Source organism: Phoenix dactylifera, chromosome 13, assembly GCF_009389715.1.
Source record: "Phoenix dactylifera cultivar Barhee BC4 chromosome 13, palm_55x_up_171113_PBpolish2nd_filt_p, whole genome shotgun sequence".
Taxonomy (NCBI): domain Eukaryota; kingdom Viridiplantae; phylum Streptophyta; class Magnoliopsida; order Arecales; family Arecaceae; genus Phoenix; species Phoenix dactylifera.
The window spans coordinates 9342693-9356488 of record NC_052404.1 but is presented as its reverse complement, the minus strand read 5'-3'; the positions used below and the strand labels follow the sequence as shown (position 1 = coordinate 9356488).

General features: G+C 39.3%; 2 protein-coding genes across 2 annotated transcripts in view; one reads left to right on the top strand and one right to left on the bottom strand.

The window, feature by feature from the left end:
- Nucleotides 1-183: 183 nt before the first annotated feature.
- LOC103721499 (sorting nexin 2A-like) lies at nt 184-8467 on the bottom strand. Its single transcript, XM_008811738.4, is given in 7 exon segments — nt 184-574; nt 2502-2588; nt 5850-6110; nt 6226-6435; nt 7239-7310; nt 7312-8091; nt 8094-8467. Coding segments are annotated over 7 exon segments (1605 nt in total). The 5' UTR covers nt 8214-8467; the 3' UTR covers nt 184-499.
- A 3172-nt stretch (nt 8468-11639) lies between these two features.
- The window catches only part of LOC103721500 (N-terminal acetyltransferase B complex auxiliary subunit NAA25), a 37638-nt gene continuing 35481 nt past the window's right edge, over nt 11640-13796 (top strand). Inside the window, 1 exon segment of the mRNA XM_039133163.1 lies at nt 11640-12054. Within this exon segment, the coding sequence (XP_038989091.1) occupies nt 11908-12054 (147 nt within the window). The 5' untranslated portion in view covers nt 11640-11907.

Sequence of the window (13796 nt, the reverse complement as noted above, 5' to 3'; positions counted from 1 at the left end):
TGATCTATTTCAGTGTTTGGATTTCAAATTCCACTTATCTTTGTTTCTATCATGAAAAAAATAGATGCTCCCCCGTGAGACAATTTCACATAGATCTAAAATTCTTCATAATTCTCCGACAGACGCAAATAATCTTCTGCTGATAAATTTTCAGCAGTGTATCAGTTTTTATGACCCACTAATAGAACAAATCACAGCTTTCTTACCCCAGGGAATGTTGTGGGCCAACAATAACTCCATTCGATTGTTAAAGTTTGTATTCACAATCATTTCTTGTCACAGCAACCCGCAGGGACCAACAAGGGCAGGGTCCCACTTAGAACCCTAACAGCTGAGGAGCCGTACACCAAAAGTAATAGAATAAAAATAAAATAAAAATAACTCCACCAAAATCTCTTTATTATGGAGTGGTTGGTTCTACTTCCTACTTGGTAGTGTACATGGGCGTGTGGGCGGAGAGCAGGCTGGAAAAACACCTCAATTTACTTTTGAAGTCTTATCACGGTCGAGCATATGCACTCGTTTCTTCTGCCACCGCTGCCCAAACATTCGCAATTTTCTCTGCATAACCGACCTGTTCAACATGCAATACGTAAGTGCTTACAAATGGCCGAGTTCTGGACCAGATGAGCAAACAAGAAATTAAACAAGTTTATGATAAAAAGAAAGCTTCATAATGGAAAATGTCAACTAGATGGTAGATGCTTCCATATCATGTTCAATTACAGTGTTAAAGACCAAGTGAGGATGCTCAAAGATCATGCGCTCAGTGCAGCTTTGTTGAAGCACATAGTGCGCATAATGACCTTTGCAGTCCCCAGGCCAGTCATAAACCAAGTATATGTACCACATAATTCTGACAAGGTACCATGTATCATGTGGAGAAAACTTCAAGTCATTTAAGTGATACTGAGAAGCACTAAAGGTCCTAGATTTCCTTCAACCAAACTTAGCTGTTACCTATTTTGGATTTCCTGGCAGAACTGTGAGAGAACAAGGTGATCGGATAACAGATATCGAAACAAAATCTGATTGACAGGATAGCAGAAAACCTAGTTCATTTCTTTATGCTTCCATAATGCATTAATCGTTCTGAAAACATTCACAGCATCAAATGCCCTAAAGGCAGATTACCCATCACATTATTCATGAAAAAAGAATGATGAAACAAAAATAGAATGGATTGTAGAATTCTGACCTTAGAAACAAAACCATCATGTCCAGTTGAGTGACCTTCTAAACTGCAATCAATGCGTAAAGTTTGACACCAGTTTTACTTAACAGAATTACAGCACTTATATTAAATATTAAATGTCTTCTGCATGATCATAGTTCAAGGAAGATTCTATCTCCTGAAAGAGCATCCCTATGACCCGGTAAAAAACCAGTGAAGGAGCGCAGATTCTATGATACTTAACAAGGCCATTAAAGAAGAGATTTTTAGCACAACTTGCAAGCTTATAATATTTGACCCCAGTAATATTTGTTCAATGCCTTCAAAAGACAGAAGACCACCTTAAAATTGGAGTAACTCAAGACCTCAATCAAAAAAGCTAGCCAGAAGATGTTATTTAGGTTCTTTGCCCTATACAAGTACCCAAGATCTACCCAGTGCATAGCCGATAAAGGACTAAATGTACATCCACATGAATCTTCACATACTCTTTTCATTTAAATTTTGGAATCCTCAACAGACTAAAAATCTAAATTCATTTAAATCCAATCACAAACATTATGGTTAGCCAGCAGTCAATTCAAATAACCCCGTGCTATAGAGTCCCCTAATCCGCATAAGCTATAGACCGGGTCCACTCTGACACTATTTGTTACAACCCAATACATTTAAAAAGACTAGCCTAAAGATATTATTTGGGTTTCTTGGCTCTATATAAGTACCCAAGATCTACTTAGTGCATAGCCGAGGTGGAACTAAATACATGCTCGCATAGGTCCTCACAAAAATGAACATCTACATCCTATACATTTAAATTTTCATGCCAACACTAATAGGCAACATACTCAAAATAGAGGAAAACCTTGAACCAAAGTACATTAACAACCACAATCTTTCTATAAGGACCAGTCAACCTTTTGTAAGCTTCTGTCAATTCTTGTAACTGATACCCTGCCATCAGTTATCAATTTTCATTTTGCAACTCATATAAGAGTTTTCTACTGTCATCGGCAACCATCAAACACTAAGAGACTAGCCCAGATAAAAATGACTGATTACTTAGCAGATGTAGAGCCTTACACTTTTACGTTCTCTTGGAGAGTAAGATAAAAACCTTTTAGATTTCAAAAGATCTATTTTATATCTTACTCTTGAAATGTTTGGAGGCTGCAGAAACTTAAGCATAATTGGGTGAAAAGAAACTAAAACTTGAATGCATGCATTCTCCAACCATCATCATGGTTAAAAGAAAATGAAAGATTCTTCACTAAATATAATTGATAGCCGAACATCTAATACTTCAAAGCCATTAAGCAAAATGTAGTACCTGATTTATTACAAAACCCTTCAGCATACTTAGAAAATCATCATGCCTTTCTCTGTCTAACCTCTCGAGTTCACTCCGGTTATTTTCCTGCATTAATGTTAATAACTGTATCAGAGATCTGCATCTCCAAGTTCAATCATAATCCTCTGTCCATATAATCATAATTTAACATAAGTTAGTAGAAATACACGAATTTGATATTTCAATGTACATTCATTTTGGACAAACTTATCAGGTGAGAAGCAACAGCAGAGTAGGATCAACAAAGCCCAAGCAAATAACGTTGAAATATAGAAATATTCGTAATCATAAAAAACAAAGTACAGAAAATCTCAAATATAAGATTTGTCAACAAATTTATGAGCAAAATGTGTGCTCTTTTATAGTTATATCAAAAGGAAATATATTAAAATAATGTATGAAAACAAGCTACTATTTAGCTAAAGCAAGCTACTATCAAGCTATCTTAAACAATATTCAGAAAGAATTTTTATTAACTTTCTAAATAAAAGGTGAGATTTTCAAAGAACAATACCCCATTCAGCTGAAAAAAATATACAACAGGAACTCTTGAGTGTCTCTCTCCATTATACATTCTAAGGTTTCCTCACGTGACAATCACATGAGGAAAGAAACATGATCTCTTTTAACAATAATATCTTTTTTGGAATTCCAATGCAATATAATCTGTTACTTATTCAACATGGAAACCTGATTAATATTTCTAGAAAATGGTTGCTGCAATAACTCTCCAAAATCCACCCCCTTTTTTCTCTCTTAGCATATTAAACATATTTAGAATAAAACAATTCTTTAATCACAGCCAACCGTGTTCATTGCAAGATTAGAGTTTTCTTTTGAAATTTGTGAGGTGGCAGCACAAATGATGCTGCTACAACAAGGACATCAGGTCAACATTTAACATGACTCATAACCCAGAAAAGACCTGCTAGCCAATAAGCTTTACTGAGACATATAGTTGAATTTAACTTCTAGAGGAATGTATGTATGGCTAATGTCAGGAAATTCAAAGAGTGAGAGATGTACAAGAAATGTATCTGAATTTGAATTTTTGCTCAATGGTGGCAGCAAAACTAACCAAAAAGTGATGCATAATGACAGATGAACTTCAATGATAATGATATAAGATTCAGCTTTATGAAATGGGTGAAAGGAAATTGTTGTAGCATGAACAAGAGAGATTCTGTTGTCAGAGTAGACCATAATTTTATCAGATACTAGGATCAGCACTTCAAAACCATATTCATGCAATTATATTCAAGCTCCCTAGTGGGTCGCCAATTTGCAACACCGGAGTCGTTATAAGAGATGAAAAAGGAGGAAGAGAGCAAGCATGGACCATTTTTATGTACAGAGTCTTACCAACGACAATCTCCGAACAATTTCACATACTGTTTCAAGAAAATGCTCGTTTACCAATTCAAAATATTTTCTATAGACAAGATCATAGAAATTTATGCCTGTTCAAGATATACACTGCTCAGAATAGGATAAACAGTAGTCTGAAGGATGAAACAGAGGCCAAAATGATCATGATAATTAAAGGTATTCTATAGCAACCTAGAATTTTGTGGATTAATCATTCATAAGATTTTTTTTTCAATTGAAATCCTTTCAGCTTACAGAAAACAATAAATCCTTTAAAATACAAGACCATTTGATGCACTACCAATTTGTGGTAGTCGTAATGAGGAACAACAATCACATTTACTGTGTGGAGTGCTATACAGTATGGCAGGCTAGTAAATTACTATAGACAGGCTTTTACTTCTAGCTGATTTTGATACCTTGCACGCCTACAAAGATGATTTGCAAATATTAACCAGTTGGGCATCTGATAATAATACAACTTCTATTGTTTTTTTACTAACATTTTGCATAAACTTTACAGCAGCACAAGGTTACCTGAAAGGCTTCCATATCAACAGTTTACATAATATTACAAATTGCATGTTTATAAGGGTTAATGTAATCAACATATAAAATAATAACCAGCTGATTGTTAAACAAATCCTTTCATCCTTTCAATTATCCAGAATGATGAAAAGGTCACAAAGAACATAGACAGAAAAGTTATAACAGCATTGGGTTGAAGTAAAGCATTGTGCGCCACTAACATGTCAATTATAAACTAGTCAAATGTGTTAGTTTATAGCATTGTCACTGCAGCAATACAGATCCAAAAAAGGACCCTAAGTGTTTAACTATTGTAAGTGATCTGTAAGAACTGAATTGTAATGTGAATGAATAAGTGCAGCTTTTTCTCTTAGATGTAGAAGAGAACAACGTCAATTCAGATTACAACATGAAAACAAACTAGGCTGATGTTTAATAACTAGCTAAAACATTCTAATTGGTTTCACTTATGAGACATGTAAAACATGATAACATGACTCTTGAGAAGATGTGTTATGTTTGACTCATTCTTCATATTTTTATGAGCACTTCCATCATCAACCCTGAGCTAGGAAGGATGTGGGTTGACAATGGGCTCACAATGAATGACAAAAAGAAGCCGAAACTATGAAAGAAGTATTAATTTAAGAAGGTGAAATTTATGAAATTAAGGATCCATATAGCAAGCCTCAAATACTTCAAACAAGGCAAAATGGAACTTAATGTTGTCATGGTTCAGAACCCCCTGGCACTTAAATATAACTGATACCTTACTTGCCTGTACTGATATGAGTGAATTATTCAGGCATTAGATAATCCTAGTCATCTAATTCTTTGCACAGATGACTGGTCCCCATAAGATGGCTGAAAGTGTTGAGCACCTAGCACAGTAATATTGCAGAAGTTTCATAAATGAGTTCCTCATATGCAGAAACCAAATTTCATAAATGAGTTCCCACATGTTTCCTTAGTTATGCTTTATCTATACAATTACATAAATATTAACCGGCTCTAGTAAGGAGAGGTATTTTAATTCGTGCTGAAGGTTGTACGAAAAAAGGTGAAAGACTTGAGACAACATCAATGCAGATTGTGAGGAAAAACATGGAGGAAGCTTGGAGTAACATCAGGTGTAGCCCTAAATCGAAAAACTTGGTGAATAAGGATCTAGAAAGCCAACCCCATATAGTTGGAAAAATTCTTACTTGCTAGATGGCTATGTTTATGGTCATTTCCAAATTTATTTGCAAATTCTTACTTTCTAAAGCCTGCTGGTAATAGCCTCTGAAGTTCATACATTATCGTTAATTAGTTTAACAAATAGGTAATAGAAAACTTAAAAAACTTGATATAATTGACACAATTTCTTCTGCCAAGCATAGGTAGCTGTACCTTGCTCTGGGCTTTTATGTGACAGACTGAAAACATTACCTTGATCCTTTCATACTCTCTTAATGCACCGCATTTAGCATCTTCAGTAACTCTCATTGTTTCTTTCAGTTCTTCCACTTTTCGCATTCTTGATCTGTCACCACCAAATATCTTTGAGGATGCAGCTTCAAGTTTATCAATCCTTGTGTGCAAGGAGGACAAATCTGACTTTAGAGTTTGTACAGTCAATAATGCATTGGCCCGATCAGAGAATGCACTGTTAACTGCTAACATCAGACCTAGACATTCATGCAGAGTGTCCTGCCATAAAGCATTTTTTAAAGAACTAAATAAACAATCACAAAAAAGGCCCTGCTGAGGAGCTTTAGCCTTTACCAAAATCGAAATTTCATGCTGTAATCAGTTCAGTTATTACCAGATGTTTGACTGTTTGAGCATTTAATTCTCGATATAATCTACTTGCTTTTACAGCAGCAGTTGCTACACTTTTGGCATCAGCAACTCGTACTCTCTGAGAATTATATATGGCTTCCTCATTCTCAAACTTAGTTAATTTGATGAATGCCAATCCCAACTGTCCCATTGTTTCACCAATATCTTGTTGAGCTTTAACGAGCGCTTCAGCCTGCATAAAGAAAGCAAAAAACTCAACTTAATGGGAACATCACATGCTGCTTACCGATGTATTCTCTATTCCCACACAAAATAATATCATGCTCAAGAAAGCTACAAACATGAAAGAGCAAAGGGATAATTCAAAACAAAAAATAATGTAAAACAAATGGAGTAAGACTAATGCTATGTACTGAAACAGATCCATAAAAAAATAGAAACGTTTGAAAGGGAAAAAGGAAAAAAAAATGTTGAACACGTAGACATGTATCCTTAAGAATTTCAACACCTGTTACTCTCCGACATCTCATGAAACTATTCTATGGCTAAAGAAATAATAACATTTTATCATTTCCTTTCCAAATTTTATTGTTTTTGTTCAGACTATATCTCTCTTCCAATGATAACGCTATCATTCTTCAGGGTTTTGAAGTATAGCATTCATTAGAAAAGCCTCCATGGGAGAACTACCATAACATTTTTTTCAATAGCATCTCAAGTCTCACAGCTAGTTATCCACATTGCACTTGCAAGTGATGAGCTTAGCTGTTTCACCTTCCAGCAAATTACCAACATTCGCATTATTGTTATGCTTCCCTGATTAAATATATATCACATATGTTTTCTGCCTCTCTACTTGACATTCAACAGAAGATCCGGTTGAACTTAAATAAAATTAAGCTAAATATCATGGCCCCCAACATTATCCCATTGAAGCTAATCCGTCCAAATTTGCAATTTTGATCTAAATTAAGCCATAACAAGTTGAAATAAATTAGGGCACGATTTCAATCAGGAACTGTAATTACTACCCACCTGCTGAGAGGCCGTGCTGAGCTGCTGCTCGAGATCCTGCATCTTCTCTTTCCTCTCCAAGAACTCCTTGTCCTTCCTCCACCACCGGAGGCTTCGCCCCTCCCCAATCATTCGCCACTGACTGCTTAAGCTCCTTGAATATCCTCAGCAGGTCCCTTCCCCCCTTCGCTGGCTGCACCGCATCCTGCGGCGTGACGTGCCCCGCCGGTCCCTCCCCGAACAGCTGCTTCGGCAGCCTCACTGCCCCATCCAGCATCCTCGAGGCCATGTCGGTGATTGCGGGCAGCGGCAGCTTCCCCTGGGCCTGCAGGAACACCCGAAGCTCCTCGCTCTTCCCGATCCCCGGGTGCACAGCCAACCTCCACAGGTACTTCTCGATGGCGGATCGGCGCTGTTCGACGAACTCGTGCTTCTGCATCACCTGGCTCTCCACCACGTTCTTGTCGGGCCGCGGCGGGATGAAGTACCCCCGGTAGGCCTCGGCGAGGCGGTCGGCGAGGGTCACCACGTCGCGGAACCGCCGCCGGACGCGGAACTCCGCACCGCCAGCGCGAGTCCGTGAGGTGATGAGGTAGGTCACGTAGGTGCCACCCCCGGGAACGAGGGAGTTGACGGCGTCCTGCTCCTTTTGGGGGTCGGAGACGGTGATCTTGGCGTACTCGGAGACGGCGTCGCGGTCGGATCTGGGGGAAGAGGACTCGCGGCGGTGGGAAGGGCAGTCGAGGGCGGCGCCGTTCTGGCTGTCGAGGGGGCTGAAGACGACGTCGGCGTAGGAGGGGGGATCGAGGAAGGAGGAGGAGGAGGCGGTGGAGAGGGGGGAGTGGGTGAGAGGAGGGGATCGCCGCCGTCGGCGGCGGCGGAGAGGGAAGAGGACATGGCGCTGCGGTAGTCGGAGGGACCGTCGGAGAGGACGAGGCTTTCCATCTTCTCCCGGCGCGGTGATCCGAACCCGGGGTGGGTCTCCGGACCCATCATCTTATTCTGAACGATATTAAAAAATAATTTGGTCGAAGATCGTGGGGTTCTAGATGGGAGGACGGGAGGAGAAGGGCGTGAGGACCGTGGAGTCCCGACGGAGAAGGGGAGGGCACGGTACGGTGGGCCGGCGGTGAGAATAAGAGAGAGATGGGGTCAAGATGCGCACGTGGTTCTGGGGGAAACCGAGCTCTGCGAGGCAAACGGGCACGAGTTACATGGCTCGGTGCGAGAAATCCGAGAAGGGAGCTCCTTCCAGGTCTGGGTTGGGGCGCACCTTTTTAAGGGTCTCCGACGGTGCCTTGGCTGGGTGTCGAGGCGTGATTTGCATGTGTACGTGTTTGCTGTTCTACTTTGAGCACAGATCTAATAATGGCCATGCTGCGAGGGGAATAAAAAAAATCATAGAAAAGGAGGAAAAAATGAACAGTCAAGTTTGTAATTGCTTATTGCTCAAGTGATCCCTCCAACCAGACGTTATCATGCGGAAAATGATTTCGCACCTAGCTTTAGGAGATATCTCCTATGCCTTTACTCAGGAGGAGGAGGAGATATCTCTAATATTTTCACTTAAGATTTGAATTGAACTTGTATGGTACTAAATTCAGTGAGCATGAATTTGAAATTTATCTTTCATTTGTAAAACTAGTAGTATATTGCTTAACCACACAAGGAAAAATTATAATTTTAACATCACTGTGAGAATGAGTGGGGAAGTAGCTTTACTCACCACAACTATTTATTTTAACATATATAAAACACGTCTCCCTGTGTTGTATGGAATGATGGTTTCTTAATATAAATATACTAGATATATTTAGTTTTTTATTAGATTATGAACATTTAGTAATCCAGTTGATCTCGGGCTTGGCTTTATTTATGGACCTATTTGTTTAAATTTATGTTCAAGAAGATTATTGGTCACTACCTGTTGCTAGAAATTGGACCCGAGGGTGACCACTTGCCAAGGAGAAGGAGCTCCGGTGCGGATGGTACATCGACGGGTTGTGTCCTCCGGGGGACCTGTAGAAAAAAGCCGGTGGCCGGAGCTTCCGACACCGGCCCTCCGATGCTTAAATCAGAGGAGGGTTTGATTTGGATAAGGAGACGAATTGTATATCGGAGTCTAAAAATCAGAATCCAAAAAAAAAATCTCCCTTTAAAGAGGAAGAAGTTCCCTTTTTATAGGAGGGATACAGGGTTACCTGTGATGTGACCAGATGAATTAAATGAGTTACCGTCATGATTGAGTGTGGTCATCTGAATTAATGCATTGCCGTGGAGGACGGGACTGGAGCCAATGAGTTGTTGTGGGTGACCGGACGTAGTTGAGTGAGTCGATGAGTTGCCGTAGATGGTTTGAGATTTTTAATAAGCCGGAGATCCGTGGAGACCATGCGCATTAATTGTTGACAGTCGTAGCAGGGTATGGTCCCTGGTTGATGTGTCGTGGCATGGCAGGCAAGCAAAGGATGGTACGGTGAGACTGCTGTAGGGCATGGCCGCAGCATGTGGACGACGAGCTCGGTCTTCTGAGCTCGGCCTGCATGAGCTCGATCTGCATGAGCTCGGCCTGCATTAGCTGGGTCTGCATGAGCTCGATCTTCTGAGCTCGGTTTTCGGAGCTCGGCCTGCATAAGGTCAGGCTTTCTATCGGATTTGGATGCTTTAATTGTACTTGTGGGGTGGTCCATTTTTCCCCCCAACACTACCATCCTTTATCATTTAAACACATAGCATCACTAGAGCATTTCAAAGTTTTCTATTTCAAGTTTTCCAAAATTTTCTCTAGCTAAGGATTCCTCTTCCACAAGATTTTAATGTTTATAACTTTGGTTCTGCCATAAAAAATTGATGTATAGTTTTTGCAATCATACATGATATTTCATATTCAAATCATTGCATCTTAATTGTACTCCCCTTCTTTTTTTTTTTTGATATTTTGTGAGAAGACGCGCTCTTTTATTATTTTTTATATTATTTTAAATAGAAGGGATAAGACAAGACAAATGCTATTTTAAACTTTTTGATTGGCACGTCCTTGTAATTTTTATATTTAGGAACTCCTCTCCAACCAAAGCAAGCCTATTATTTTCTCTCCCCTCTTGCTGTCATTATTCTATCTAGGGCACAAATTCAAATAGTGTGCACTTTTTTTCACTTTGTATAATTTTTTATATCTCCAAGCAATGAAAAGTTGCTTAGTTTGAAGAGTTCATTAGTTCCTAACTGTACCAAAAAAAGAAAAAAAAAAAAAAAGGCAGTATGGGGCATGAGTCTCCAGCCATCATAAAGTTCAGAAAGATTTGAATGTAAGCAATTCTATTCTTCTGTATGAAGAGACTGTTGTCATATTTATGAATCAGTGACACCCAAATTACAATAGAGTGGCCGTATTGTTGTATTGGGACTTACCATATGCTTCTTAATTGTACATATGGGATCAATTTCAAAACAAGTGATGATTATCTCGTGAATGGATGAGTATACAAACAATGCACGATGAGAAGTTGAAACTTCTCCAAAGATGATATTTCTTATGATGTAATCTTTTATATTAGATTCATTTCTAATGAAGGATGCTCATCATTGACCCCAAAAACAAATGAAACACTAATTGTCTAGATTCCATCACAATTCCATATGTTCATGCTAGCTCATGAATATAGTGTCCCAATTATGCTACTCTCATACTGAACAAAAAGAACAAGCATCACCACCCCTAGCTCATTGATGGATGCCTACAGAATCATGTCATATATAAAAAGCGGCAATTGCCAGTCGCAGTATAAAGGTAAGTATAAGAGAGGGAAAAAAAAAAAAAGGGGGAAAGAAAGGAAAAACTAAACAACCAGAGGATAGAGATAGGCGACAAGCGCCCGAGGACACGAACAAGCGTGTTTGGATACCTGAAGTGAAGGTTTACTTTTCTCATTCTTTTTTCTACCTTTTCCTTATTGAAAAAGTCTTCTTGGTGCCCTATCCGTTGGGTGGACCCCAAACAAACCAAACAATGTTGGATGCATTCTTTTTTCGAAAGACCGCGACGGAGCGTGCGGATTCGCACTAGAGGCCTTAGAGCCGGCGTCTCTCCTCTGAGAGAAGCCGCCGGTTCGGCTTCATTAACTTGTCACCAAGGAATCATTTAACTCACGCTCCTTCACCGACGCGAGCCGCCTTACAAAATCACACCCCGTTTTGTCCTACCGATCAGTGCCATAATAGTTAAAAGAACGAGAGAGACACCAGAACGCTGGCATGAAATGAAAAGAACGCCGGCAAGCGGAGTCGGCCACGTCAGCTGATCCGGCTTGCATAGGTCTTCGCCTTCCGTTTTGTCTTACTGATCAGTGCCATAATAGTTAAAAGAACGAGAGAGACATCAGAACGCTGGCATAATCATAAATTTCCCAGTTTTCGCGACACGGCGAGCGGAGTCCGCCACGTCAGCTGACCGGGATTCCTTAGGTCTTTGCCCTTGTTGTTCTATGATGCGACCCCGGCGCGTGTGCGGCGTCCATCAAAAAACCCCCGCCCGCTCCCCGCCCTCATTTCTCTCCAACCTCACTCCTCTCCCTTTCTATTCTTTCGGAAGTCCGAGGGGCATCGAGGAATAGAGAAACCCGAGAAACCCTAGCTCTCTTTTTCCCGTTTTCCGCCGAAACTCTAGTCCCAAATCGGAAGCTCAGCGGTCATGGCATCCAGGTTTGGGCTCGCCGGAGGGATCCCGGAGCGGCGGGTCCGGCCGATATGGGACGCCGTCGACTCCCGGCAGTTCAAGACCGCGCACAAGCTCGCCGTCGGTCTCCTTGCCAAGTATCCTAACTCTCCTTACGCCCTTGTAAGATTCTTCCATCTCTATAATAAGTTTCTTTTTTATTTCCTTTTCTGAGCTCTTTCGGATCCCATCATATTCTCTCTCTTTCTCGATCCATTACTTTTTTTGGGTAAACTTTCTTGGTCCGTTTCTTTGATCGCATATGAATCAAGAACTCAGTTCCAAGGTAGAAAGATTCGTCATGGGAACTTTTTGATTTTGTTCTGTGGAAACAGTTGTACCATTGGACGAGTAAAAAAGAAAGATCACATATTTTGAACAGCTGCATTCTTGAAAATTAATATGAATGAGCTGGACCTGTAAACTGTTGACACGTTAAAGAAGAATATTTCTTGGAAATAAAGGAGATTTTTTTACTCCTCAAATTCAAAAACTGATGTAATGGCACATCAGCGTTTCGGTTAGCGCACGCAATCACCAAGAATACATGAAAAAAGAACAAATCTTGAACAATCTGTATATTTTTTTCAATAAATCATCGTACTTACTTCCATAATTCACATACAAGCTTTATTTCAATAAATGCAAGATTCTTACCAATGTGAAAAAGGCACCTGCTTTTTTTTCTTGCTATAAAATTGCTATAAAATTTCTTTCCAACATTTACATGGTTTGTTCTTTTATTTGCAACTACATGGATATGTTTTGCGTCTATAAAAAAAAGGAATGAGGAGTGAACTAGACGGATGAATAGTTATCTTTGTTACTGTAGAATTGATCAGTCTATTCTGTTATACATCTGTCATAATTTTCTGAGTCCTAGGAAGCAGTAACATGCAAATATGATCAATGAAAACTAGAATCATGAAAAAGAAATTTATTATATAGAGACAATAATTTGAACCTGTAGAATTGATTAGTCTATTCTGTTATACATCTGTCATAATTTTCTGAGTCCTAGGAAGCAGTAACATGCAAATATGATCAATGAAAACTAGAATCATTAAAAAGAAATTTATTATATAGAGACAATAATTTGAATTTCGATTCTTTTCGTCTTTGTATCAAATTTTATTTTTGTGTAAAAAATTGTGAAGATCGTACGCTGTATAAGAAATTGTAATTGTCCTAATTAGTCAACTTAATTAAGAAGTTTTGCATCATTTTATACCATTAAATGGATAGCTTGGTCTTTACCAAAACACATGCTCTGTAAAGACTGAAGGACTTGCAATCCAAAAGGGGTTTTGTTCGGACAACCTTTAAAAATGGATTACGAGTGGAAGAATCTGCTGGCGGTAATTGACAAAGCATAGTTGAAATGAATTGGTTCCAGATGCCACACCTTGCATGTCAAAATTGACCTTAGGGAGAAATGTGACATAGAAAGCTTTGGTAAGCATATGAAAGAAGATAAGTTTGAATATGACCAAAAAATTTACTTATTAATGCGATAAAGGAACTTAGCAGGAAAGAATTTTTAAAAGAATTGTTTATTATCTACTGCATTCAAAGTTATTTATGTGCGAATTGAAAGGCGAGCAAAGCTATTTTGTTCAAGGCTGATAATGAAAAGGCTTGCGATAAAACATCGGGAGATTCACACAGGAAGAATGGCTTATTACTTTATAGGCATTGATTGATTCCATTGTTGTATAATGAAATTGAAATGGTCAAGTTCTTTACCTTAATAAATGGTTCATAAGAAAGGATTCAATTTTGTGCATGTGAGGGCACGTGACAAGGATGTCTACCTTTTCTTTTCTTTTCACATGACTGATGAGGATCATAAGATTTGTGAAGGT